At 46.1% G+C, this 27,286-nt stretch overlaps 7 protein-coding genes across 7 annotated transcripts; 5 read left to right on the forward strand and 2 right to left on the reverse strand.

Moving 5' to 3' along the window:
- Positions 1–3,584: 3,584 nt before the first annotated feature.
- TREMEDRAFT_66330 (uncharacterized protein) lies at positions 3,585–4,257 on the reverse strand (the record flags this gene model as incomplete). Its single annotated transcript, XM_007008392.1, has 3 exons — positions 3,585–3,631; positions 3,652–4,180; positions 4,243–4,257. 3 exons carry the CDS (start codon positions 4,255–4,257, stop codon positions 3,585–3,587), a joined length of 591 nt encoding a protein of 196 aa, XP_007008454.1.
- A 2,703-nt stretch (positions 4,258–6,960) lies between these two features.
- On the reverse strand, positions 6,961–10,446 carry TREMEDRAFT_66331 (uncharacterized protein; the record flags this gene model as incomplete). The annotated part of the gene is made up of 4 exons (XM_007008393.1): positions 6,961–7,402; positions 7,716–7,987; positions 8,310–8,509; positions 8,757–10,446. 4 exons carry the CDS (start codon positions 10,444–10,446, stop codon positions 6,961–6,963), a joined length of 2,604 nt encoding a protein of 867 aa, XP_007008455.1.
- Positions 10,447–12,988: 2,542 nt separating this feature from the next.
- Positions 12,989–14,836, forward strand: TREMEDRAFT_66332 (uncharacterized protein; the record flags this gene model as incomplete). The annotated part of the gene is made up of 5 exons (XM_007008394.1): positions 12,989–13,370; positions 13,474–13,748; positions 13,932–14,018; positions 14,225–14,747; positions 14,808–14,836. 5 exons carry the CDS (start codon positions 12,989–12,991, stop codon positions 14,834–14,836), a joined length of 1,296 nt encoding a protein of 431 aa, XP_007008456.1.
- Positions 14,837–16,085: 1,249 nt separating this feature from the next.
- TREMEDRAFT_66333 (uncharacterized protein) lies at positions 16,086–17,147 on the forward strand (the record flags this gene model as incomplete). The annotated part of the gene is made up of 1 exon (XM_007008395.1): positions 16,086–17,147. One exon carries the CDS (start codon positions 16,086–16,088, stop codon positions 17,145–17,147), a length of 1,062 nt encoding a protein of 353 aa, XP_007008457.1.
- Positions 17,148–19,895: 2,748 nt separating this feature from the next.
- TREMEDRAFT_66334 (uncharacterized protein) lies at positions 19,896–20,645 on the forward strand (the record flags this gene model as incomplete). The annotated part of the gene is made up of 2 exons (XM_007008396.1): positions 19,896–20,558; positions 20,622–20,645. 2 exons carry the CDS (start codon positions 19,896–19,898, stop codon positions 20,643–20,645), a joined length of 687 nt encoding a protein of 228 aa, XP_007008458.1.
- A 2,422-nt stretch (positions 20,646–23,067) lies between these two features.
- TREMEDRAFT_66335 (uncharacterized protein) lies at positions 23,068–24,423 on the forward strand (the record flags this gene model as incomplete). The annotated part of the gene is made up of 3 exons (XM_007008397.1): positions 23,068–23,180; positions 23,355–23,611; positions 23,642–24,423. 3 exons carry the CDS (start codon positions 23,068–23,070, stop codon positions 24,421–24,423), a joined length of 1,152 nt encoding a protein of 383 aa, XP_007008459.1.
- Positions 24,424–25,489: 1,066 nt separating this feature from the next.
- TREMEDRAFT_66336 (uncharacterized protein) lies at positions 25,490–26,520 on the forward strand (the record flags this gene model as incomplete). Its single annotated transcript, XM_007008398.1, has 5 exons — positions 25,490–25,504; positions 25,567–26,068; positions 26,110–26,228; positions 26,273–26,408; positions 26,483–26,520. 5 exons carry the CDS (start codon positions 25,490–25,492, stop codon positions 26,518–26,520), a joined length of 810 nt encoding a protein of 269 aa, XP_007008460.1.
- Positions 26,521–27,286: the final 766 nt, after the last annotated feature.

The following is a 27,286-nucleotide window of genomic DNA, read 5'->3' on the forward strand; positions in this document are numbered from 1 at the left end:
AAAATTATCGGTTGTAAAGGGATCGTTCTTGTAAGTGTCCCAGTCCTTCTTCAATAGTCCCTGTCTACCCAGACTCTTTAGTTTATCTACACCTATATGTCCAAGTCGCTGATGCTCAGATTCAAGTGGTGAAGTCGCCTTTGGTGTCGATATCACAATCATCGCGGCAGACATCGCTCTGCCGAATCTTACCGACCATAGTGAGTCATGTTTCCTCAAACCTAGTTTCTCTTTACCTTTGCCTATCCATCCACCACCGCTGCTTAGATTCGCCTTCCATCCCCATGAGAGTAACTTCGAGAGGGAGAGGAGACTTATCTTTGCTGTGGGGACGTGATGTACATCTTTCAGTACCATTTTCTGTCCTGAATCTAGTTCGAGGTTAATATCACCTGTTTCCCAAGCCGTCATTGACTTGCCAGATGCTAGTCCGAACACTCTCGGTTCCACTAGTCTTTTAATGTTCGTCATTATCGACCTGTGAGGAGTTATGTGGTGAGTAGCACCACTGTCCACTACCCAGGTGGGGATTACACGAGTGTGGCTTACATCATTAGACTCTGTAGCTAATCCCACCCACTCATTATCCTTATCCTCAACCCACGGGTTTTCAATTTCTTCGGGCCACACGATGTTACTCGTGTACCCTTCGTCATCATCGAACCATGATTCTGTCGACATGGCCATCCCGGCCCACGCCTCATGTTCACCATCCAATGACGAATACATCAAGGAGGTTTTGGAGTTATCCTTGGACTGGTTCTCATCCTTCGAGACCGTACGTCCTTTCTTGTTATTCTTATTATTATTCCTCCATTTCTTTTTACCTCCATCCTTTACATCTGCATTTTCTTTCCTGTTCGTATCCTCTCTTTTAGGTTTACGACAGTCTTTCGCTAGATGTCCTACAGTGTCACAGTTATAACACTTTCTAGTTTCTTTTCTGGGCTGACCATCAGAGATATTATCTCGGTTCACCCTCATTCCTTTATTTCCTTCGACGAACATCGCGAATCCCTTCCTATTGGTTCTACCAACAGGGCGCGCTTTACGTCTCGCCGTTTCTTTATTGAAGATCGATAAGACCTTTTCCCAAGTTCTTTCCTCTGCTATGAGGGATGTTACTTCGATCTGAATGATCCTGTAGGATGGTGCTAGAATGGTATTGAGGAATAACCCAGCTCGTTCCTGTGAGTCAAACTTCAACCCTACCAATCTCGCTTCGGACATCGTCTTCGAGAAATCCTCTACATGCTTGGCCATTTCTTCGGCCGTCGCATCGTCCCTTAAGTCATAGCTAAACAACGCTTGACGGACATTCCTTTGATTCTCGATCGTCGCTGTTACATGCAGGGCTATGCAGTAGTCCCACATTTCTTTAGCTGACATCTTCTCAGATATATCAAGCATCACAGCATCCGACACTGTTCCCTTGATCATCCCCTGCGCTTTATTCTCCCTCGCTTGCCACTTTTCCCATTCCTTCCACTCTTCTCCAGTAATCCTTCTACCAGCCACTTGCCCTTCGACGGGCGTGGTAGGAGGTACTGATCCCGCCCTCTCAGCTGCCGATCTAACCCCTACGCGACCAGGTTCGGTATCATTACCTGTGACGATATTCCACACGTCACCTATCTGTAGATACACCTCGATCGACTTCCTCCACGGAGCATACGATGCTGGATCGTGGGATAACTTTGGGTGGTTCTCAAGAGAGATCTTAGACGACACAGAGGTCATTATGAGGAGAGTAGAGATGGGAAACTTGCCTTAGTTATACACAGAGGTATGTGGTCTTCCGACTGTTAATCTGTTAACTTATAATTAGATGATGATACAGAGGGGAAAAAGAGCATGCATCAATTCTACATGTCTCTATACTTATCACATTCCACTCACACGCATAAAACCAGAGACGATCGAATAAAGTTCAGAGGATAAGTTGAACGGAGAAATATTCGACGGAAGGGGTAATTCTAACGGCGGTTCGGCCGTCCTGGCCCGATTCTATCGGCTAACACGGAAGTCGGTGACTTTGTCGAAGGTGGTCAATGAGGAACTGTGCAGAACATAGAAGGGCTGCGAGAATAGGAGACTGAGAGATTATGCCTTACAAGGCATCAGAACAGAGGAAAGAGACTCTAGAGAAGTACTTGGAGCTTATGCCTGTCAGGCATGAGAGCACAGGAAAGATAGTCTTGGGGTTAATGCCTGATAGGCTTGAGAGCAGAGGAAGATATGAGAGTGGAGGTTTGAACTTGTGATTATAACAAGTCATTATTTGATAGTGTCATTCATGACAATACATTGGCCCCTTCAAGATCATAAGGAAGGTTGGGAAAAATGCTTTCAAATTAGATCTACCTCCATCAATGAAAGTGCACAATGTCTTCAATGTCACGCTGTTGGAACCATATCCTAAGGACATGATACCAGGTCGACAGATACAACCCCCACCACCTGTAGTAATTAACGGCCAGGAAGAGTTCCATGTGGAAGCAATTGTGGACAGCAGAATTCGACGAGGGAAGGAAGAATTCAAGGTAAAATGGTTAGGATACACAGGAAATGCGGCCTATGACTGGGAACCAGGAGAAAATGTAGAGGAGTTGGCCGTTTTTGGTGAATTTTTGGAAAAGAGGAAAAGGGACCCCAGAAGAAAGTGAGAATTTGATCAAGATCAACCAGACTGGGTCGGAAATGAATGCATACACAGGAAATATAGCTACAAATAGAGAGATATAAACACACTAGAAGTTGGAGGTGGTAGAATTGGCTCGGGGACGACGGGCCGAAGCGGAAATACGAATGACATTGCGGGGAAGAGGAGTATGGGGAGAAGAGGATGGACCGGCGACTGGTTGAGAGGAGGTTAATCCTGTAGGATCACCAGTAGAAGTAAGATGATCCAGAGTTTCATCGGCGGTAGGAGGAGCGTAGTTGGCAGAAATAAGATGGAGAGACTTGTAAAGATCCAGATGTTGAGAGGGGAGAGGAAGGAGAAGGGAGGTAAAGAGGTGGATGTAACCCGAAAGTTGGGTCAGACAGGCGGATTGATCATGGGCAGGAAGGGATCGATAACGGACCGAAGCTGCACAAAGTTCGTGCTCCAGGACAAAGGTAACCTTGGAAGTGACCGTTCTTGCTCCCACGACGATACCTTATACATCAACTTCGACCAAGTTCAAAGGAAAGAGACGGATACCTCACGAAATTTGGACTCGGGATTGTTGGTTTTCACCGAACACTTTGACGTACCCTTAGCAGAACATTTGCCGCAAACACCACCGACTAAATTGCATCAACATCGAACAAGTAGCAACAAGAACTCACGAGGACCAATACAACCAACACGAAAGTCTTCACCACCATCAAGGCAACGTTGACAATCGGTACAGAGCTCACCCTCTAGTCGAACAACAGCACCATTCTTGTTACGAAGGCGCCAACCTTGGGCCAAACGATCGAGCTAATGATTAGGATCGAAGAAACTTGAGAGAATTCGAGGCTTACAGCGTTCTTAAACCACTTGACAGTGGGCTTAATAGCGTTGGTTTCGCGAAAACGATCGAGGGCTTCGTCTTTCAGAGCCGTACAACAGAGGAGAAGGTCATTTTGGCCCAGAGAGTAGCTGACGGGTCAGAAACGCACAGAATTCTATAGGAATCTCACCAATTTCCGAGTCTTTTCGAGCATCCAGAACCTTGACCAGTTCATCATTGACGGGAACCTTGCGAGGAGCGTGAAAAATGATTTCGAGTTCAGCGGGAACCTCGACAAGTCCCTCTGAATAATCAGACGGTGGCACAGGGGACTTATTACCAGGAGAATTTTGATTCTCAACGGCGGTGCCGTGTTCGGATTCAACGGATTTGGCGGGAGATGGGTTCTCACCAGTGGCAGATGGCCCAGCACCCCCTTCGAAGTTAATATATTGCTCGATGACCTCGTAATCGAGATGAGACGATTGTTGATCGCGAGAAGGACCGGATTGATATCGATCCTTAATGGTGTCGAGAGCCCTTCGAGAAGCGTCAACCGTGGGAGTCTGGGTAAAACCAGGAGCTTGGGAAGTAATTCTCATTCTTTTCGTTTGGCGCATGAGATGTTCGGGGTCAACGTCGGGTAAAATTGCCAAGGTAGAGGCCCGAGTGCGACGAGAAGACGAAGAAGGAGACAACTAATCTCGTCAGCCAGTAAGAAATAGAAAGAAGTACATCGACTTCGAAAGGAATTGCTTACAGTACGCTTATTCATGCTCACAGACAGGTCAGAGTTGGAAGGATACGCTAAGATATGGGTAAGATATGGATGGATAATGGTAGATAAGTAAAAAGAACGACAAAGAAGAGGAAAAGAAGGAATGAGGAGGAAAGAAGAAGAGAGAGATGGGAAAGAGACTTGGTCAGTAATTTCTCGATCACATTGGAGGTCCGTGCGGGTGACGCGTTTCATGGCAACCATCACACTAGCGTAGGTGTGACGTCAGGGCGCACCAAAGGTGTCTCAGAACAATCCATGTGAATCACTTGGTTACAGGACTCAGGATCCTCGGCGAGGATCCTTGGGACAGGGGGGGAAACTTGTTACGGGGTAACAACGAATCGAGAGAACTCTACCGAGTTCGACGGATTAGGACAGAAGAAAGCGGGAGTTGGAGGCAGTGCTGCAGTAGGTAGGGACGGGTTTTCCCTTTTCGAGATTTTCCCACTGGGTTTGCTCAAAAGCGGTTTTTTACCTGTCCAAGTACGTACATAGACGCTTGCAGCAGGCCTAAGAAGAGGAGACGGATACCTGTAGACAGTATATAGTACAATCAGCAAAGTACCAACTTTGCTGATTCTTCAATATCATTCTTTGGCTACATCGATTGCAGAGGAGACACAATCCATTAGCACCAGAGACCCTAGACTTCTACGAGACATCCATCGAGTTCGACCCAACCTGCGACCTAGTCATCGTGTTTCCAGTACCGTTACAGCATCCCTGATTGGACTGATTGTCAATAAGAATGACATGCTTTTGGCTGTTTGATGATGTTATTGTTAAGGATAAAGTGAGTGATGTTGAGTGAATATGTTAACAAAAATTAGAAGGAGAAGAAACTTCAATAACAAACCATTCATAATCCCTTCTCGGTGTTCCCCATCGGCGTGGCGGTGCGAGTCGATATCTCCGACTGAAAGGTTTTGGATCCTTCTGCGGTTCAGTGGTTGTATTTCAGGTGGAGAAGAAGTCATAGAGGTATTTGAGGTTGGAAGGAGATTGAAAATGTATAATATGAGAACATTGTAGTTTTTGGGCAAATGTTACTTGACCAACCGAAGCCGTGACGCTTTGAAGCTTCAGGGGGGGAAAGGGGTCATCGTGACCTACTGAAGATCCGCGCCACTTCGAAGAGTCATGGCTTCTTGACCATGACCCACCAAAGAATCAGTTCTCACCAATAACCACTGATGTAGACAAACACAAAATTCTGGAGGAGGATACAGGAGGTGATGAGAGGATACTAGAACAAGCTGTCTGTCAGATTTGACCATGCATGGTGTGAAAAAAGCGGCCAATGCTCCTTCTCAAAAAGGTCAAATAAGCGCAGAAATATGCATCCCTGGCCTCTTCCTCCTGCAGAAAATCATGCAGTACATCTCCAATTACCTAGCCATGCATTGGCATTGAGGACTGGGTTTGTTAGATATGTGGTTCGGTCAGGATCAATTCTTCTGTGGGTCACTGATCTTCCAACAGTCATGCTAACCGCCATGACACTTCAAAGTGTCACGGCTTCCGTCCGTCACCTAACACAAACATCACTCATGAGATTTTTGGACTTTGTCATTCCATCGAAGTGATTTCGAGAAGCTCCGGGTTGAAAATTCCGGCATAAAATAATCAAAGAGGTACGACTGTTGTTGCTAAGGAGGATACTGAACATACATATGAGGATTCATCGGTGTCACGGGCGTCGAACAACTATTTCTTAATAGACCGACGGTCGACGAACCTCGGCTAACTTCACGCTCTGAGTCGTTGTCTCACCCAACCAGGAGGGCGCAGACGTCGACAGGGGTGTAACTACGGCGTACTTCGGCGTAGTTACTCTAACTAGGGTTTTGTTCTACTGATGGCGATGTATCTTGATTTATAGCTATCTCTATCTGTCTTTCACTACTGACAACAATCAAGGATCGCTGAAGAACTTCAGCGATCTTCTCAGCTAATATTATCTACTCCTCCTAGACGTTCATCCAACCCTCTCGCGCTTTGACGTACTTCAACGCACTTCGTCCAACTTCCCCGAGCCCTCGGCCATCCTCTTCCTCCTTCGACTAACTCCGCCTAACATCGCCGCACTTCTGCTCCCATTGTCCCTACTTAGCCTAACCCCGCCTAACATCGCCGCACTTCTGCTCCCATTGTCCCTACTTAGCCTAACCCCGCCTAACATCGCCGCACTTCTGCTCCCATTGTCCCTACTTAGCCTAACCCCGTCTAACTTCGCCGTACTTCTGCTCCCATTGTCCCTACTTAGCCTAACTCCGTCTAACTTCGCCGTACTTGGTGTCAGAAGACCTGAGTTACGTGTAGAGTAAAGAGGTTAAGGCGTGATGGGGTTTTGATGGCCAAAGGAGGGTCATTGTTGGTGGAGTAATCGAGGTGTCACGACGTAGTTCGTGACAATCGGTTCTTGTTTGTTTCTTATCAGTGGTCAACATAGAGTGAGGATATAAGATGCATGATCATCGTTCCTACTTTCCATCCTGACCCATCAACGGCCCTTCCATCGACATAACCGAGAGAACTCAAATTACATCACATACATTTTCTCATGTATACTCGACTCTTCAAGACACTCCTAAGCTACAAACAAACAAACAAACTTCGATTCCGATCCCCGGGATTAACGAATGATATATGGTATTACGTATATAACATTGATCTCAAAATCCGTTTGTGAAAATCTTACAACTTTTCCATTTCTTCAGCTACACCAGTATCATCCCCTTCCCCTTCCCTTCCCCCTTCCATACCTTCTTCTTCTTCTTCATCAGCTTCTTCTCCACTTTCACCTTCTTCCAATCCTGGCGGGACTATCATTTTACCTTTTCCTCTTTTACCTGCTCCACCACCACCTTCTGAAGATTGAGAAGAAAAAGAACGACGCATAGGTTCTGACACCAAATTCGAAGGGGATGGATCTGAAATTCGACGATTATCGATAGGTTTGGATTTTGATTTTGATTTTGCTTGTCTACCACCAGAAGGTTCGATCCATGTTTTCCACCATTGTCCTAATACCCTTTTCAAAGAATCTGATGCTTCGAGGTATTCTATATTTCTGACTATACCTTGCCATGATACTAATCCGTTATGGATCGCTGATTCGAGTGCTAGGTTATCTCCCCTGACCGTTAGTCATATTCGGATTTCCTTCCTCCATTCTAAAGAGGTATAATCTTTAAGCGTAGATATATGATTTCATTGACAATAGTATCAATCATGACCAAGTGAGATATTCATAGTGATGTAGTCAATCGTCGACGATACAAAGAGTATCTGGATGATTACGAATGTATGAGGAATGGGATTGTGGAGGTACGAAAGGGTTAAAAGGGGTGAGGGGGGCTATGAGACGGAAGGGCTGAGTGAGGGTGTAGGTGTAAAGGAGGAAAAGAAGGGGGAGAACGTGTATGAAAGAAAGGAAGAACGAAACTCACCAATACATCCAATGTAACAAAACGCTAAAACTCCCAGGATCAGGTAAAGGTACCCATAAAGTAGGTTTTTCACCTACTCTAGGTGGCATCCATCTAGAACCTTTATAACCTTTATTTTGAGGACTATGACCTGATCCTGAACCTGGTCCTAGACCTGCGGAACGGAGAGGAGGAAGTTGGTTCATTTGAAATGATGTTTTATGAGCGAAGAGAGCGTGGAAAAGACCACTTTGAGTTGTTAAGTAGCCGGAATGGACGTTGAATACTGTAACCTAGACATTAGCTCTTTGGGCTTTATCTCGTTCATAAAACGATCGAATATCAATTTATCCAAAGTCTCATTCTTCTTGTCCTAGGACAATGACATGGTTTCTCAGTCTGAATTTTAGGCGGATTGGAAGAGGAAGGGAGTGGGAGTTGGAAGGGGAAGAGAGTCCGAGTCTCTAGAGGCATGATAGAACGTGTAAAGATCTTTGGAGAGGAAGGAAGTACAATATAGAAAAGAAGTAGAGGGAGGGAGGAGATGAAGGAAGTAAGTGAAATAAGAAGGGATAAAACCGGGGAAAGGAGAAATGGTGGTAAAAAAGAACTCACCGGTATGTCAGTATACCCAGACATCCTACGTCCTGATCCCAAAGAAGGAGGGGGTTGTAAACTTCTTGCTGAACTTGGTGTGGAAGGCTGGACCGCAGAAGAGGGTATAGGAGCGGAAGGAGTGAGAGGTGGGTTGTTACCCGAAGGAGTTGGAGGGATACCAGTACGAGGTGTGACTGATCTTTTATCAAGAGGTATGACTGGGAATCAGCTATGAAACAATTTCGGGTGCTTCAAAGGATACCCCATTGCAGTGCTGTACGAGTAGTGTAAGATGAGACGCAGAACGAGGATGGTATGGAAAGGTGGGAAGAGTTACCAAAGGACTTCTAAGGGATGTTCCTTTCGTCTCTTGGATACAGATATAGATACGAACACGGATCATACGGAGTTCGGGAGGTTTACGATGATGATTATGATTATGATATGGAAAAATAAATCACTCACTAATCCTACAATCCGTAGTCTCATGACTTGTCCAAAACTCTTCTGCTCTCGAATTTAATTCTTTAACATAATGCTTCAATTCTTCTCTCTCATCTCTCCCGAAACCATTCCTGAACCTAGCACTACTGGCCGAGTTTGGGATAGGTATAGGTAATCTTCCTCCCGCCGAACCTGGTATAGGTATAGGTATTCTTTCTCCCGCCGAACCAGGTATAGGTAATGGATCACCTAATCTACTTGCTGAAGGTATAGGAGCGGAGGAAGTATATTGTTGAGGATTTCGAAGTGGTGCAGAACGAGGAGCGTTTGTATAAGGTAAATATCTTCTTGTTACATCTTTTCCTATCCCAATTTCCCTCGATATACCCTCACTTCTCTTGATTCCTGGTAAAGAGTTTCCCTCGTCTTTATCTACACCTTGTAATTGAGCACTTTGAGAAATAGAAGTTGATGTGTTCAAAGTAGCGCTATTAGGTGGCGGATAGGAATAAGATGAAGGTCCTGCCGTCTGTGGTACTCTTAAAGGTGTAGGTGTATTTATATTCAATTCAACTTGTTGTATAGGTGTCGAAGGTTTCGGTGAAGGCCAATCTGGATGAGCTCTTCTTCTAGCTGATGAAAGACCTCTTGGAGGTGTACGATTAGGTATCATATTTGAATTAATCAAACTTGTTAAAGGTGATTGATTCGAATATCCTTCAATGATAGTAGCGGTGGCGAAACCGGTGGAACTCCAACTACTACTATTCGTTTGTGTCAAACTCGATGAGATGGGACGTAAAGTTGTTGAAGATGATAATGATGCTGAACGTGGATAAGGTGAATGTCTATGAGAAGATATCGGGATTGGAAGTACAATAGGTTTAGGTCTAGTACGTGTATGTGAACGTGAAGATGTTGATGATTGTTGAACAATAGGGAATAAATCTGAATGATTCAAATCTAAATGTAAGATACCTCGGTGAGGTAAACCTGGATTGACTTGCGTAGGTATGGAAAGATGAGCGGGGGAAGTAATGGTGGTATTATGAAGATGATCCTGTGGAAAAGAAGAAGGAAATGATAATATCCAATCTTGTCTATTGTTCGGATGATTCGCTTCTGGTGTTAAAGCCTCGAGGCGTGGGGTAGGTATAGGAGGAGGAGGATGATGAGGTATGATTATTGATGTTGATAGTATAGGATTAGGTGTGAGTTGTTGTTCTTTTAATCTTTCAATTTTGTGTATACCACGTCTATTGAAACTACTGCTACTGATGAATCCTTCTTCCTTTTCACCTACACCGACCGGTCGATTGAGGGATAATATAATCTTGGCAGCTTCCGTACGGGAAGATTGATTGGATTTTATAGATTCGGCACTGTGTGGACTGTGATCAAATCGTTCTTGATCTTCACCACCACTACTACTTTCGTTTGAACCTATTCTCTTCCTCACTCTCTTATCTCTCTTCTTTCCAGGTCGACGTTGACGAATAGGTCTAATAGTGGTGTCCGTATTCGTATTTGTATTCGTATTCGTATGGGTCAAATCTTCACTTTGCTCGACGTCACTATCAACACCTTCTCTGGCAGTTTGATAATCACCCGAAGTATTGTTGGTGATGGAATAAAATTGAGTGGGAAGATGTTGTTGTGAACGTATTGGACTATCAACATCCATCATCATATCTTCTTGTTCATCATTCATCTCGTACCCAGGATCTTTCTTTCCCTTTTCCACCTCTTTTTTCTCACTCACAAGTATGTACTCGGTGGGCCGGTGGCGTCAACTTTTTCCCGATCGGTACTCTACGGGTACTTACTCTAACGCGGCAGAGACGACTTGGCCCTTGGCCCTTGAACCCCTGAAACCCGTTTGCTTTTATTCTCCTAAAGAACAAAAAGACCCCGATGATCCGTTACTCTTCCAAGAGTCGTCGTCTGTGCACACAGGTACCGACTATGTACCGCGTACCGGTGACTGGCCCCTTTCGGAACGGAACAGTCGAAATCCCACAAAAACCTGGGCTGGGAGGTGACTTCGAGGCTTATTGTTCTTCTTTCCTTAAATCGCTTTTTGTCTTTGTACGATGAGCAATGACCCACGGTCGGCGACTTCGGCGAATTCAAGGGCAACGAACAATACACTTGTGGGTTAGGTGTACGACAATTCGAATCTCCACGAAAGAATGAGAGATTATCTTCCTATCCCACGTATGGGAAGAGAGATGGGGTAAGGTATGTCGAAGGGTTCTTGGAGGGGAATTGGGATGGATCGTCGTTCGAAAAGATGGATAAATCAAGGTTTTCGCTTTTGTCTCTGTTCTCGTTCGGGAACTGAACCAAGGTACAATAGGCACGACGAGAACTACTGACTAGGTCAAGCGTAAGAAGGATGAATATCACTTGTTTACACGAGAAGCTGGTCTCTTGCCAACGTCGGGTACTAGATAGTTGTAACGGATTATCGGTGAGAGGATAAATTGCCAGTGGCGATAATTGATAGAGTTACTAACAAAGTAACCCCTTACGTGGACAAATTGATGATTGAAATATACTCAAGAGACGATGAAGGCTGACGAATCAATACGAAAACATAGAATAATCTAGTAAAGATGGAAGGAGAAAGAAAAGAAGCAAATTGACTTCATAGCTTATGTGATACGCTTATACGACTTACAAGAATGAGAAGAACAAAGGAGGTGGAAGAGAACAAAGGGTAAGTTTGGTCCATATATTTCCCTTCCCTTCCCCCTCTTGCCCTTGTCTACCTTACTATCCCTCCACTTTTACCCGTCCTAGAAAGTCATATGAAAAACAATCTTCGGAAAGACCCTTCCTGTCAAACATTTTGAACACTTTCATACGATTTAGTCGACATTTAACTTTGTCACATTATCGGATCAAAGAGAGAATTGACATTTCAGATGTTATCACAATCAGAAACATGATGATTCCTTCCTCGCTTCCATCACTTAAGATTATGTCACAGCGTTCATTCATCCTGTTCACGATACTACACCATCAGAACATCAAATCGATACATCTTACCGAATGATAGACCCATATTGAAGGATTGTCCGAGAAGGTGAGATGAAGGGTAAAACGAAAACGGTAATCCCGACATCATCGAAGGACCTACCGACCGGAAATAAGGAAGTCTAGACCGAAAGTCGAGTCTATGACCGAATAGCGAAGGACGTTTAGAGCGACTATCGAAGGATATCTAAAATCGAGACTTTACGAAGATAAAGGGAAAGGATAACATCCTTTGTCCTGTATAGCCTTTGAGTTTAGTCGTGGGAGAAATAACAATGTGAGTTTTTTCTCTCGATTCGGATCCCTTGGGCATTATACGAGAACCTGAATGCGGTGGATACGACGTACTGTGCGAAGTATGAGGGGAAGTAGGGTCCTTATGAAGTGGAGCGAGAAGAGATAGAGATAATTTCTCACTTCGGTCATTTCGATTGTTTCTTACTTTAGGTCGGAAATATGAAGAACGTGGTTGAGGATGCTCCCACGCCGCTATCTGTATGTTCCTTCTCCGGCTAGGGGAGAGATAAGAACAACTGGCTTGATGGAAAGGGAAATAAGAGGTTTCGTATTTTCTCACGTCGGTCTTCTCTCCGGTCATCTATTCAAGTGGGGGATAGGAGAAATGGGTTTGAGAGGAGAGAGTATGAGGGGAAATTCGTTTGGTTCTTACCATGGTCCAGTCATTCTCCTCTTCTGGTTGGGTGGGAGGTAAAAAGGATGGATTTCGAGGGAGGAGGGGGGTGGGAGGATGTTTACGACTTTCCCACGTCGATTATACAACATCTCTTCTCTTCTGGTGGGAGATATCAAGGACGAGTAAGATGGGGAAAGAGGAGAGGAAATTTTATCATTTTCTCACGTTTAGTCTTCCAACCTCTTTTTTACTATGTTGGGAGATGGGTCAAAACGGGTAGGAGGGAGGGGAGGGGAGGGGAGGGGAGGGGAGGGGAGAGGAGAGGGAGAGGGAGAGGGAGAGGGAGAGGGAGATTTCAACTTTCCCACGTAGGTCTTCTAACCTCTTTTCTACCTCAATGGGCCATGGTTTGAAAGGGGTTCGAACTTGTCAGAGAGGCGATGAGATGAGGTCAATACGGTCGAAAGGAGAGACGAGCGTGTGAGACTTTTGGAACAAAGCACAAAGAGTATAAGATGCAGGGAAGGGATTGTGATAGCTTCCCCCAAATTTCAACTATTTTGACTGAATACCCATCATGAGTCAAGGCAGTCAGATTGACCCACTTGTTCCACGTGTTATTGCCCTCCAATTCATCAAGAAGGTTCCGGAACCACCAATTTTCGGAGTAGATCTCAAAGCTCACAAGTCGGAAATAGTCACAAACTATGCTTCTGACCCAGTCATTTTGTCCTTACTGGGACCACGTTATGTTACTGACCCTTTCAGAGTGAATGGCAGAAAAATTCCTGAAGACGTTGAGAATCCAGATTGGTGGGGGGTGTCCACCCTCCGTAGTCTTCCTGAAGCTCCTTCCCATCTGATTGAAGCAATTGACCTTGAGTGTGGCATGTTCAGTGACAAATTTGAAGAGATCAAAGAGAGTTTTTCAAGGGGCAGCGGACAAGTTTCCGGGATCTGTGGTTGAGGTGTTACCAGCAACCTTGATCCGTCTACACTATATCCAACGTTGTTGTGATATTGTGGAGGAGGTAGCAGATAAGATTCATACTGACTGGAGAGATCTTATTGAACATATTAACCACCTCACCTCACGTACACAAGCGTTACCAATGAAGCAAGATCCACTGGATTCTTACATACAATGGGGGGAAACATACACAACCAAGTCTTCTTTGTTGATGTCAAAGTGGAACAAAGTAAACAAATTGGCACTTCACCGCTTGTATGACATGGTGGATACTGCTACTGCCCAACACAATACTGTTCTACAAGGTTTTGGAATAGAGCCCTTGCATGAAGAGGAAAGAAGAGAAAGAAGACGGGGAGGTAACTTGGTCAGTAATTTCTCGATCACATTGGAGGTCCGTGCGGGTGACGCGTTCTCATGACAACACTTACGGTCACACAAATACTCAGTGATTGGTCCAAAGCTTTGGATCATACTGAGAACAGAGGATATGAACCTAAGAAACAATCTGAAATTAGTTCTGTCAGGACAGACCAAAGTGATCGGGTAGTGTTACGGGGTAACAACGAATCGAGAGAACTCCATCGAGTTCGACGGATTAGGAAGGAGAACGGCGGGAGTTGGAGGCAGTGCTGCAGTAGGTAGGGACGGGTTTTCCCTTTTCGAGATTTCCCCACTGGGTTTGCTCAAAAGCGGTTTTTCACCTGTCCGAGTATGTACATAGACGCTTGCAGTAGGAACTGAGAGGAGGACACGGATACCTGTAGACAGTATATAGTACAATCAGCAAAGTACCAACTTTGCTGATTCTTCAATATCATTCTTTGGCTACATCGATTGCAGAGGAGACACGATCCATTAGCACCAGAGCCCCTAGATTTCCACGAGACCTCCATCGAGTTCGACCCAACCTGCGACCTAGTCGTCGTGTTTCCAGTACCGTTACAGGTAGGCATTACTCCTCCTCCTGCACCTAACAATGTAGAAGTTGTCTCCCCCGAGATCATAGACGATTCAGACCCAAGCTCTCCCACTGGACCTCCTGATATGGTCTCTGCCACACCCGGCACGGGAGTCACAAGCTATGCAAATGTTGTCAAAGAATCAACTGAAAGACATAATACACCCACCACCATCACCATGGAGAGGGATAGAACACCTCAAGGAACTGGTAGTGGTCCTATTACTGTAAGACCTGAATCAGTGGAGTTAGAACTTACTGGCCCTTCTTTGCCTGCTGAGAGACCATTTGAGCAGCGTCCCATTGAAGATGGGTCCCCCGATGGGTTCACTACGGTCACTTACAAAAAGCCAAGTGGCCGGGGCGGGAGTAGCGGTCGACGTCGTCGTCGGGCTCCTCATAGTGGTTAGTACTTGGCCAGGTTCTGCCTAGTAAATAACATGGGTCAATTGATGCACTATGCAGATATGGGAGTAGTGCACTACCTCACATAGTTCTGAAATGTGTGAGGTGTCACAAGATTTGGATGTGATCCACAGGGCTTGAGTATGATGGTATATAGCAAGCTCTAAATTTGATCACTGCTTTGCTTCCATTAGGTAATCACCTGAGCATGCCATGAAATATTGAGACCACAAGTAGGTCATTTGATAGCATTTTGTCTTGCCAGCTGAACAAATGGCAAATGAAAACAACGCACCAAGTGTCATAAGCTCCTGATTGATCCATACAAAAAAAAACAGTTGAACCGTTTGCAGAACCTCTCATTGTCTGGTGTTTCTTGGTGGACTTGAGTTTTCCGACTCTCCTCCATTCATTTGACATTCCTTACGCTCCAGTGTCATTGTGTCATATACTATGAGAGATTAGTAGCTTCTAGTTGTTGACCAACCTAAATGGTCTGTTTCATTTGGCTAGCCGTAATCCATCAATTCTATCTTGTAGAACAACATGAGGTCATTATAGCCTCAACATACCGTAGCTACTTAGACACCCAAAGTAGTCCTGGTAATATTATACCTCTGTGTGAAGCTGTGTTTGTGTTACGGGCCAACAACGACTCAAAGCATATTCATCCAACTTGGTTAATCAGGATAGGGAAAGGCCAGATTTGGAGGCAGTGCTGCATTTAGGTAGGGACGGGTTTTCCCCTTTCAAGATTTCCCCACGGTTTGCTCAAAACAATTTTTCACCTGTCCGAGTATGTACATAGACATAACAGACACTTGCAGCAGGGAGAAAGGAGACACGGATACCTGTAAACGGTATAGTCCAATCAGCAAAGTACCAACTTTGCTGAGTCTTCAATACCATTCTTTGGCTACATCGATTGCAGAGGAGACCCAATCCATCACACAGCACCAGATACACATAGATTTCCATCAGACTTCTATCGAGTTCGACCCAACCTGCAACTCAGTCGTTGTGTTTCTTGTACCGTGAGAGTTCAGCCCATTCTCTGACATACTGTTTCTAGTCATTTCTTATCCTGAAATTCCCACATTCCCACGATCTCCCGTTCTCACGTCCACCTTTCACGGATACGTGCGGAGTTTGATGCGGGTAAGATCTTCCTACACTACATAAGACTCATGAGATCCCCCACCATCCTCACATTTATCACTCATTTTGCCACCTGTTGCAAAGTTGGCATACCAAACGCTGGACCCTACTACTGAGCTGACATTGAAAGTCACATCATAGACACCCAGTTACAGCTTTCCGAAAGCAGGACCAATTAAGATGGCAATGAAAGACATCCCTATCACTACTGTGATAACCACCAACGGTGATGATAATGATAACCTCACACATGTTGGACCACAGGACCCAGGTCACAAAGATTTGGAAGTATTCTTTGCCACCAACGCATTTGACCTTTTAAGCCAAAAACTGAACAATCTAGAATGCACTACCATACTTGGCTCCAAGCCAGAAAGACACAATGGGACTATCTCTTCCACTTTCCCTCCGGATCCACCGGATTATGAAGCCATGTGGCGTGATAGTTCCGTACACAATAAACCCCTTGACTTGGTAAGACTGCCGATGGCCTTGACCAATGTGGTGCAGAGGATGAAAGAGCTTAAGCCTAGCCTGTATACTGGAATGCCAAGGCTCAATGACTTTGTTGATGGCGCAATAGCATACTGCAACATCATCACGGACAGTACACAGCAAACTGTCCACCTGGCTACCACTGCTTTTAACAACACAGTTAAACCGATACAACAAGATCTTCATGGTACATCTGCAACAGACATAACTCTCGCGGGACATGCTTTGACAGACAATCTGACATTGTGGTTACAGCAACAGACCAATGAAGTCATCAGGCTCCTTGATGAGTTGCAACAAGTGAAGACGGACCTATGGTTCAAAACAGGACAGCATTCGGGTCATTATGCAAACAGTGAAACACGATTTCACGTGAAGGTGACTGAACAAGCTCTTACTCGCATTTCGGAAGATGTAATTGCCGGACTACAAAGGAAGTCCAGTGTGACCTATTCATTGGCATCACAAGATTGGGTGAAAAGGATGACAATTGCTGAACTCACCAGAAAATTGAGCCAACGGAGTTCAAGTCGGACAGCCACGAGCGAGGGGTCAGGTGTAACTCATGAATACCCTACCTACCTTGTGAATCAAGTAGGCAGCACAGTGGAACCTCCCTTATCCACAGCTCAGATGGGGACCTCGCGCGCACGGGTGCAAGTACGCGGAGGGGGAAGTAACAGGTTCAGCCCGTATCAAATCAGGCCAAAAAGCACAAGTGATGTGCCACCGCTGGACCCGGAATGAGGACACCGCATATACCCAGAGGAAGAGAGATTGGCTCATTCAGTATGCACCGAGTGACTGCTTCAGCGGATTCTTGATTTGAGGATATGATCCATATGACATATCAACATCGTAGATGAGCCCCACGGTACATACTGATTGCCATGGGTCAGGTTGGATTGAGAACCATGAGAATTTGGTCAGGCTGAAACTATCCTTCCGGAGTCGAGCCAGAGATCCGTGCGACTTCTGGGGGGTCACTCTCAGAGTTTTCGATACAGAGTTGGGTTCTGGTTCTACTGATGTGACTGTTAAGGACATGGTCAGAGACGTGCACCTCCGGAGCGGCATGGTTTAAGACCCCCCTCTTGAGCCCACCCAGAAAAGCATGCGGCTCCAGAGGAGTCCGGACACCACCAGAGCATTCTCACTCCTGTGATCCCCAAGTTCTCCGCAAACATAAGTCACATTTCAGGTTTCCTGTGGTACCATCTTGTGAACTCTTGAGGTCTTTGCTATGGTCTGGCCCCATGATTTGAGACGCACAACACTACAACAAGCACCTCACAATACATTGCTACTCAAAGTCCCCTTTGTCGATAATGATTGCTGAGAGTGGTGGTTACGCCTGTTAGTTTTTAGCTCTGTAGAAAGGATTGCATGGTAACAGTCACCTGGTAGTTCTTAGCTCTGTAGAAAGCAATGAAGAATTACCAGGGATAAGATAATTTGGTAGTATGAGGTGTCACTTCTCACTATGACATGGATCTCAACTCCCTTGATTCAAGGTATTGGCCATCCTTCTCACCAAATATGGCATGTGATAGTCACCTCTTACATGTGTTTTAGTAGAGCATCCACCCTTTGGAGCAACTAACAGTGTCTTTTAAAGCATGGAGATCCTGTTATTGAAGTTTCTCTGTATTGGAATCTCTAAAAGAAGTGTTCAGCTCCGGAGTGGTACATCTCCAGCCGGGAACAATCAGGTTTGTGCAGCTCCGAGGTTCACCCTGTCAGCTGTGTCTGTTATGTGAGGGACCAAAGGTGTGACTCTTCGAAGCCGCACGGAATAGACTGTGACAGTTGGAAGATGTGACCCATGGAAGAATTCAAGCCGTTTTCATATCACTTTTCAGAATCAATGACCACTTAAAAGATTGGTTCTGGAGAGTCAAAGACTATCTATGTATCCTCTGTGAGCAGAAAGGGGTCTCAGGACCTCAACAACCCTGCATTTTTGCTATCACAATAGACAACTTCAGGTTGATTCACTGGCAGCAATGCATCTGTTAGGGACACAGCCGGAGACCAACGGCTCCGGAGTGGCCTGACGGACCCAGCCAGAGAGTCTCATTACCGGGGAGATTGTCAGGACCAGACGTTGGAAATAGTCTGAGTCTATGAGGTATGGCTATAGGGCCTCACAGGGAACAGACCTAGTGATGTAGTTAATAGTCTAGTGTTGAAATACACGTCACCGTGATAAGCGACTCATACTACCAAATTGTTTCCTCCCTGGTAGTTCTTCATTGCTGTCTACAGAGCTAAGAACTACCAAGTGAGTGACTAGTATTATGCATTGCTTTCTACAGAGCTAAGAACTACCAGATACACTTGTCTGTAACTACCGCTATAGCAATCACTACCGACATCTAGTGATGTAATGGATCAAAGAGACTATAAGTCAATGAAATCAAGTGGCAAAAGATTTGCTAAGTGACATGAAGATACATTTGACAAGACATCTACAAAAAAGGGCTGTTTCTATATACTAAAAGGGAGCAGAGTGATACCAAAATCTACAGAGTAAAGATGGGAAACAATATGAGGTAGAAGAGCAAAGGAAGACGGAGATAGATGAGGGACACGGAGATGAAGGGAAAGTATTGTGAGACAAAAAGGTAGCGATTAGGTAGGAAAGGATGACGGAGGATGCCGTAGTAGAATTAGTGAAGCAGAGACGGGAACAGGTAGGGTGGAGTACAGCTTCTGCATACAACTCTGAGGAACCCGTCAAAGATACCCGTGATCCTGACACTTCTGCTGACCCTTGATCCGAGTTCTCAACCGATTTCATACCCACAGGCCTCAGCTAATTTCGATGGTACAAATCGACCGACACAGGTGAGGCTCGGTTGAGGACCGTGGGAATCCCGATGGGGATGGACAGAAGACTGGTCACCTTCTGAGATCCAGGCCGTGGAAGGCGTCACGGAAGCCACACAGTACTGTATGTTCTCACAAACCTGTCCCCACGCCAACAACTTTCCTTCTCATGGTCTGGCCCTTTTTGCAGTGTTTAAACATCTTCTCTGGTCCTACAAGTATCTCTCATGTGAGGAATTGTAAGTTAAGGTTTTGACCCCTCTTATCATAGTTCACCGCCCAGATACAGCTTCAATCGACCTGCAAATCCGTCTTGAAACTTGGACAAGCAGCTTTTCCGGTGACATTCCCACTCCGTTGCCCTATACCAAAAAGGTGCTCACGAACATCTGTGTATTGTAAAGATATCATCCCACCCTCAGGCTTTACTCTTTGGACAATATTACCGTCTGATCCTCCCCTTCTATGACTAAGCTCCCCGCAGGAATGGTCTGCGAAGACACAACTGACACCACTTTCAAGCAGCAAAGGTCACATGTCCCTCTTGTTCTGGCTGCAGCTACTCATTGGCAATACAACAGTCTCCATCATGCGCTCATTGACTGTGAGGGGAGTACAATCAATAGGCTCCCTCCGGTGCTTGATGTACTTATAAACATCGCCATGGGCAGTGTCAAAGAAGTCGGATATTTTTGGAAAGAATGGCACATAAGGGTTGCTAACGGGGCTAATGGCTATGAAGCAGCAAATTCACTACTCACCACCTATTTTAGCTTGATTCAATATCATGATAGGTTGGAACAAGACACATCTTTTGTTCTCTCCGCTTTTTATCAACAATTTGACAGGATCTCTTGTGAGGTGACCGGAATGAGCCATGGAGAGGAGCTGATTCCGGAGCTGGCCGCAGTGGTTGCCTGGATGGCAGAGACCGCTTTTCAAAGCCTTGAACTGGAGATTAGGCTTGAGAGCGCACGACAAGAAAGAGAGACAATGTTTTCAAGACTACATAGTGTATTGAATAGTGTTTTCTTGTCAAGTCACCTCGATACACAGATGGACTCGCTGACTTGCACGCCAACCAGGATTACCGCAAAGGCTTATCAAGTGCTGAAGAGCAAAGCAAAGGAAGCTGAACGGACAAGGGAGGTAGCTACTCAACTTTGGGAGGGGTTAGATGACTGGAGAGAGGTGAAAGTGTCCGAATTGCTGGCAAGAGCCAGAAGTACTCTTCTCGCCAGGGTCATGGACAATCTCGAGTTAACATCAGATCACAGTCCTCTGTATTCCTCTACTGCCAATCAAGATTTTGGACACACTGCGTTTGTAAGTGTGCATTAAGCTCCTAAACACGTTCAGTTCTGCACACTCATGTTGACTATTGAACAGTACAGTAAATACATATTCAGATGATTGAACTGATTATTTCATGGTGGGCGAGAAGCTGATACATGTGGTGTATGGGTTAGGTGACGTACGGAAGATGTGACACTTCTAAGCGTCACGGGTATGATCGTGACCAGCTGAAGATCCGTGGCACTTCAAGGTGTCATGACACCTAGGGTCGTGACACTGAAAAGATCTGAAGTTTCCACAACACCACTGATCAAAATCAACTATGCTTTGGATCTGTAGCTCTTGATCATGATTGGAAAGAGGCTACCAAAAAAGATCCCATGAATACATGTATGAGAGGAAGAAACCGCATTTGGAAATGTTGATGTTGAGGAGGCTATTGCGGAACAACCCGATCAGCTACACCCATCTCCTCTTGATACAAAACAGAAAGGGACGGTCTCTTCTCAGGTGTAAAGTTTCTCAGAGTCTGCGGGATATCTGAGAACATGGTAGGTATTCTTCCGTGGGACACGGATCTTCAGCCGGTCACGGTCATACCCATGACGCTTCGAAGTGTCACGTCTTCCGTACTTCACCTAACACCTCCCTTGGTAGTGAATGAGCTCCATGAAGTAAAATGGCAAAGCTTTCCTTCAAGTTTCAGGTGTCAGCCTTCCTGTGATCCTTCTTTCTCCAGGGAATGAATACATCTTAAGATAAATCACTAGATAACGTAGCCTCTAACCGGTGACCAAGGACAGCAAGTCTGGGTGTCTCACCAGATGTTTGTTCTTTGAAGGGACAGTTGTCAGGACCAGACCGCAGGACCAGACGGCGAATAGTCTGCGTCGATGAGCTGTGGCAATGAGGCCTTGTAGGGAACAAACCTAGTAGTTTAGTGTATTGAAGAGATTGGTATAGATCAATGAGATGTATGTCAAATGATATAACTAAGAGGACACAAAATACATTCAACAAGACATCTGTGAGACAGAACTATGTCTCTTAACAGCTATAGTAAAAAGCAAGCGGAGTGATACCAATGTGGAGATACGTAGTCAAATAGTGAAAAGAGGTGGAAGAGTGAAGTAAGACATTGGCTGATAAGCAGACAGGGAAAGTGGAGGAGTGAAAAGAGGTAGTAAGATAGTGATCAGGCGTAGTATGAGAGCGGGGTGATACCGGCAGGGGAATGGTCCATGGAGACAGGGGGGGGGGGGGGGGGGATGTGTTTGTGTTGGTAGTACGACTACTAGGTACCCGTTAGGTGACAGACGAAAGCCGTGACGCTTCAATGTCTCATGGGAGTCAGCATAAAAATTGAAGGATCCTTGCAACTTTGAAGTGTCACAGGGAAGATCATGACGCTTTGGACGGTCACGGGTACATGACCATGGCCCATTGAAGAATCATCATTCAATGCGGCTCATTGTTCTGGGATGATCAGGTCATGGGTCAGGTATACATATGAGAGAACCTGTGAGAAGGTCTGAGACTAATCATTAATACTGATTGAGTTTTCACCTTGCATGTGGTGAGAATTGTGCCGTTTGGGCCTTTGATAAAGGGGAATGATATAGTTTTCTAGCCTGTCCCCCTACCTGGACATTGTGCAGTAAGGTTACAACTACTTAGCCATGCATAAAGAATGAGTCCAGGCAATGTGCACTTAAGCGAGGGTGAATTCTTCCATGGGTCACATCTTCCATCTGTCACGATGACCCCCATGACGCTTCTAAGCGTGACAGCTTCCGTCCGTCACGTAACATACCTCTTGCTAGGTACCCGTGATCCTGGTACCAGTACCGCAGGAAGGGGACATGATCTGACAAGAGATGTCAGCGAGAAGCATAAAGATGTTGGCTTGACGGAGCCAAAGAGATGCGTGCCACTCAACCTATTCTTGGAGGACAAAGGGGAACTCGACCGGAGGCCTGGGCATGTTGATCTCTTAGCTCGGTCTTACTGCCCTTCCGATGGATAACTGTTCATTCCCAAGTATCTCCAGTTTCTTGGAGCAACATGAAGGCCCTCAGTACTGGCACACATACCCTTTCACCTAATTTGGGTAGCAGACGACTTAGCAGGTGAAAGGGTAGGACATCAAGAACGAACGCACGGAGACGACCCCAAGAGGGAAAGTTGTCTGAAATCGACCGAAAACGTCCCGATCGGCACGTTCGTGGAGCTCACGACCACGTCTGGGGGTGGAGGTGGGTTTAAGAAGTCGATTCAGGCTAGAGGAGTTCTAGTAGGAATAGCAGAGGAGCAAATATCTTGTCCGATTTGATCGGGTCGAAGGCCCATGTCGACTCCTGCTCCACCAGGGAAAGGCGATGAAACTTTCGTGGCGGAGCTGTCGTTCATCTATCTCCCTTGTGGTATAGCCGTGATCCCGAGTGGTAAATGAGATATTGGAAACATCAGAGTGGGTATATAAGCGGACCAGATGGTACCCAGGGGCAACAACTCTTATTGCAGTTCTCGACGGAAGATCATGACAACACCGATTCAACCGGGTGTTACAAACCCAGTAGCAGAAACAGATTCACATCTGAGAGTTGTGCTGGTCTCCAATGAGACTCTTTCCAGCTTAGGGACTTCGGGGCTGTCAGCGCACGTTCGAAACCTACCTGCCTGTTTTGCCTTGAATCTTTTTCATACGGAGGAGAAGCCCTCGGTTCGGGACCGCCAGCGCTACTTGAGCGAGTATTCCGAAATAGTGGATGGGACCCTGCTTGATATACTGGGAGACGAAAATGACAGACTCAACTGGATGGACAGCACATATCTCACGCTTCCGCCATCTCTCACTCAAGTCCCCCATGCTTTCTCAAAACTGAGAGATATCATAAAATTCGCCAGCCTAAAAATAGATGTAGATCTCAGCCACTGCAAACGCTCTCGCCAGGCTCTCTCAGTGACAACGACTATGTCGAACTTGCTACAGTGGTGTGACCGCCTTATTGAACTCAACACGCGGGGTGAAGAGCAGGCAGTTTCTTGGTATCAAGCACTATTTGGGGGAACTTGCAGATTGGGTGAGTTGCACGAGACACTGATGTATGAAGGGACATCTGGTCCAGAACTGGATGCCCTTGGCGCCTATCATAAAGCACTTGCGGTGGCACAATACACGATGCTCAAGGAGCTCTTAGAAGTACGCCAAGACAAAAATGTATGGGATGACAAGGTGAAAGACCTTGCTGCTGGAATGGTGGAACAATTAAATATTGAGAGGACAATTGTGAGATACTCAACTGCTGTGACGGCTAAAATCGACCTATCAGAAGAAATGAATCAAGCCCGGCTTGGGCATGATGAGGCGGTCAAGAAGGTCAACCAGAGCTGGGGATCCGACAAGTGGACAAGCTACTCCTTGTCCATGCTTCTGGAAAACCTTGGGTACCCTGGCTGTGTCAATGAGAACCAGCTCCTAGTCATTCCACGACTAGACAAAGAGGAAGCTGCACTTGACGAGGTCAACCTAACAAAAGGCGCAGAAGACAACATTCCTGCACAAGAGCCTGCACAGCTGTCAGCAGGTGACGAGTCAAGCCTCATCTCATTGGGGGACGGAGGTTCTCAACCAGCCCCAGCAGAGCCCAAAGCACACACTAGTACAGGGAGTACCGCTAGTTATGCTGAAGTGGTGGCAAAAGGGTCTGGTTCAAATGTAGAGCCACCAGCGGCAAGTTCAAGCTCCCAATCAGAGTTCACATCTCAGAATGCAAGCAATGCACATTTGAATACACCAAACGACAGCGACTTCACCAAGGTAACACGGGTAAGAAGGGGAGGGTGGCAAGGGAGGGGCGGGCCGGGAGGCTCTGCTGGGTCGACAGGACAATGATAGCAGCGTGGTCCAACACTCTACTGGTGTTAGGACACTGTCCTAACCCATGTATGTAGGTGACCATATAATATCCTACTGTACCGTATTGTAGTTGAGCTGCAGATGGGAGATAGCAAATGGCCCATACAGACTAGAGTCGCAAACTGATCTTACCGTTTGCACTCACCAATGGTGACTACCGTTTGTGACTACCGACTGAAAGTAACCTTTGTGTTTATAAGTACCGCCTGCACCTACCATCTGTAAGTATCATCCATAAGTACCATCTGTAAGTACCATCTGTAAGTACCATCTGTAAGTACCATCTGTAAGTACCATCTGTAAGTACCATCTGTACCTACCTGTAACGGTACTGGAAACACGATGACTAGGTCGCAGGTTGGGTCGAACTCGATGGATGTCTCGTGGAAATCTAGAGAATCTGGTGCTAATGGATCGTGTCTCCTCTGCAATCGATGTAGCCAAAGAATGATATTGAAGAATCAGCAAAGTTGGTACTTTGCTGATTGTACTATATACTGTCTACAGGTACCCGTCTCCTCTTCTCAGTCCTACTGCAAGCGTCCATGTACATACTTGGACAGGTGAAAAACCGCTTTGAGCAAACCCAGTGGGGAAAATCTCGAAAGGGGAAAACCCGTCCCTACCTACTGCAGCACTGCCTCCAACTCCCGCTTTCCTCCATCCTAATCCGTCGAACTCGATAGAGTTCGCTCGATTCGTTGTTACCCCGTAACAAGTTTCCCCCCCTGTCTCAAGGATCCTCGCCGAGGATCCTGAATCCCGTAACCAAGTGATTCACATGGATTGTTCTGAGACACCTTTGGCGCGCCCTGACGTCACACCTACACTAGTGTGACGGTTGCCATGAAACGCGTCACCCGCACGGACCTCCAATGTGATCGAGAATTACTGACCAAGTTACCTCCCGTCTTCTTTTTCTTCTTTCCTCCTCATTCCTTCTTTTCCTCTTGTTCGTCGTTCTTTTTACTTATCTATCATTATCCATCCATCTCTTACTCATATCTTAGAGTATCCTTCCAACTCTGACCTGTCCGTGAGCATGTCTAAGCGTAATGTAAGCAATTCCTTTCGAATTCGATGTATCTCCTCCTATTTCTCGCTGGCTGACGAGATTAGTTGTCTCCTTCCACCCCTTCCCGTCAAACTCGAGCCTCCACCCAGGCAATCCTACCTGACGTCGACCCCGAACTTCTCATGCGTAAAACGAAAAGAATGAGAATTACCTCCCAAGCCTCTTCCTCTCAACCCCCATTGGTTGATGCGTCTCGACGGGCCCTCGATACCATTAAGGAAAAGTACCAATCCGGTCCTTCTCGCGAACCACAACCGTTCCTTGATGACCAGGTCCTCGAGCAATTTATCGACTTCGACGGGGGTGCTGGGCCTCCTGCCGCTGGTGAGGACCTATCTCCTGCCAAGTCCGTTGAATCCGAACACCCCACCATCGTCGAGAATCAAAATTCTCCCGGTAAGCAACCCACTGGTCCTCCTTCTGACGCTTCCGACGAACTTGTGGAGGTTCCTGAGGAGCTTGGTGACATTTTTCACGCCCCTCGCAAGGTTCCGGTCAATGATGAATTGGTTAAGTTGCTCGAGGATCGAAAAGACTCCGAGATCGGTGAGAATTCCACCAAGTTCTGTTTGGTTCTGATTTGTTAGCTACCCTTTGGTCCAGCCTATCCTTCTCCTCTGTTCGTCTCGCGTTGAAGAACGAAGCTCTGCATCGTTTCGGTGAAACCAAAGCCATCAGGCCCACTGTAAAGTGGTTTAGGAATGCTGTAAGCCTCGAATTCTCTCGAATTTCATCGATTCTAATCATTAGCTCGATTGTTTGGCCCAAGGTTGGCGCCTCCGCAACAAAAATGGTGCTGTTGTTCGGCTAGAGGGTGAGCTCTGTACCGATTGTCAACGTCGTCTCGATGGTGGTGAAGATTTTCGTGTTGGTTGTATTGGCCCTCGTAAGTTCTCGCTGCGACTCGTTCGATGTTGATGCAATTCAGTCGGCGGTGTGTGTGGTGAATGCTCTGCTAAGGGCACTTCAAAATGTTCGGTGAAGACCAACAATCCTGAGTCCAAATTCCGTGAGGTACCTGTCTATTTCCTTCGAATTTGGTCGATGTTGATGTATAGGGTATTGTCGTGGGAGCAAGAACTGTCACTTCCAAGGTTACCTTTGTCCTGGAGCACGAACTTTGTGCGGCTTCGGTCCGTTATCGATCCCTTCCCTCCCATGATCAAACCGCTTGTCTCACCCAACTTTCGGGATACATCCATCTCTTTACCTCCCTTCTCCTTCCTCTCCCCTCTCAACATTTGTCCCTCTACAAATCTCTCCATCTTGTCTCTGCCGACTACGCTCCTCCTACTGTTGAACAAACTCTGGATCATCTTACTTCTACTGGTGATCCTACAGGATTGAGTTCTTCTCAACCAGTAGCCGGCCCATCCTCTTCTCCTCATACTCCTCTTCCCCGCAACGTCATCCGTATTCCTGCTTCGGCCCGTCGCCCCCGAGCCGATTCTAACGCCTCCATTGACTAGTGTGTTTTTATCTCTCCATTTGTAGCTATATTTCCTGTGTATGCATTCATTTCTGACCCAGCTTTGTTGATCTTGATCGAATTCTCACTTTCTTCTGGGGTCCCTCTTCCTCTTTTCCAAAAATTCACCAAAAACGGCCAACTCTTCTACATTCTCTCGTGGCTCCCAGTCATAGGCCGCATTTCCTGTGTATCCTAACCATTTTACCTTGAATTCCTCTTTTCCTCGTCGAACTCTGCTATCCACAATTGCTTCCACATGGAATTCATCCTGGCCGTTAATTACTACAGGTGGT

The sequence above is a fragment of the Tremella mesenterica genome (assembly GCF_000271645.1).
Source record: "Tremella mesenterica DSM 1558 unplaced genomic scaffold TREMEscaffold_21, whole genome shotgun sequence".
In the NCBI taxonomy this organism is placed as follows: Eukaryota; Fungi; Basidiomycota; class Tremellomycetes; order Tremellales; family Tremellaceae; genus Tremella; species Tremella mesenterica.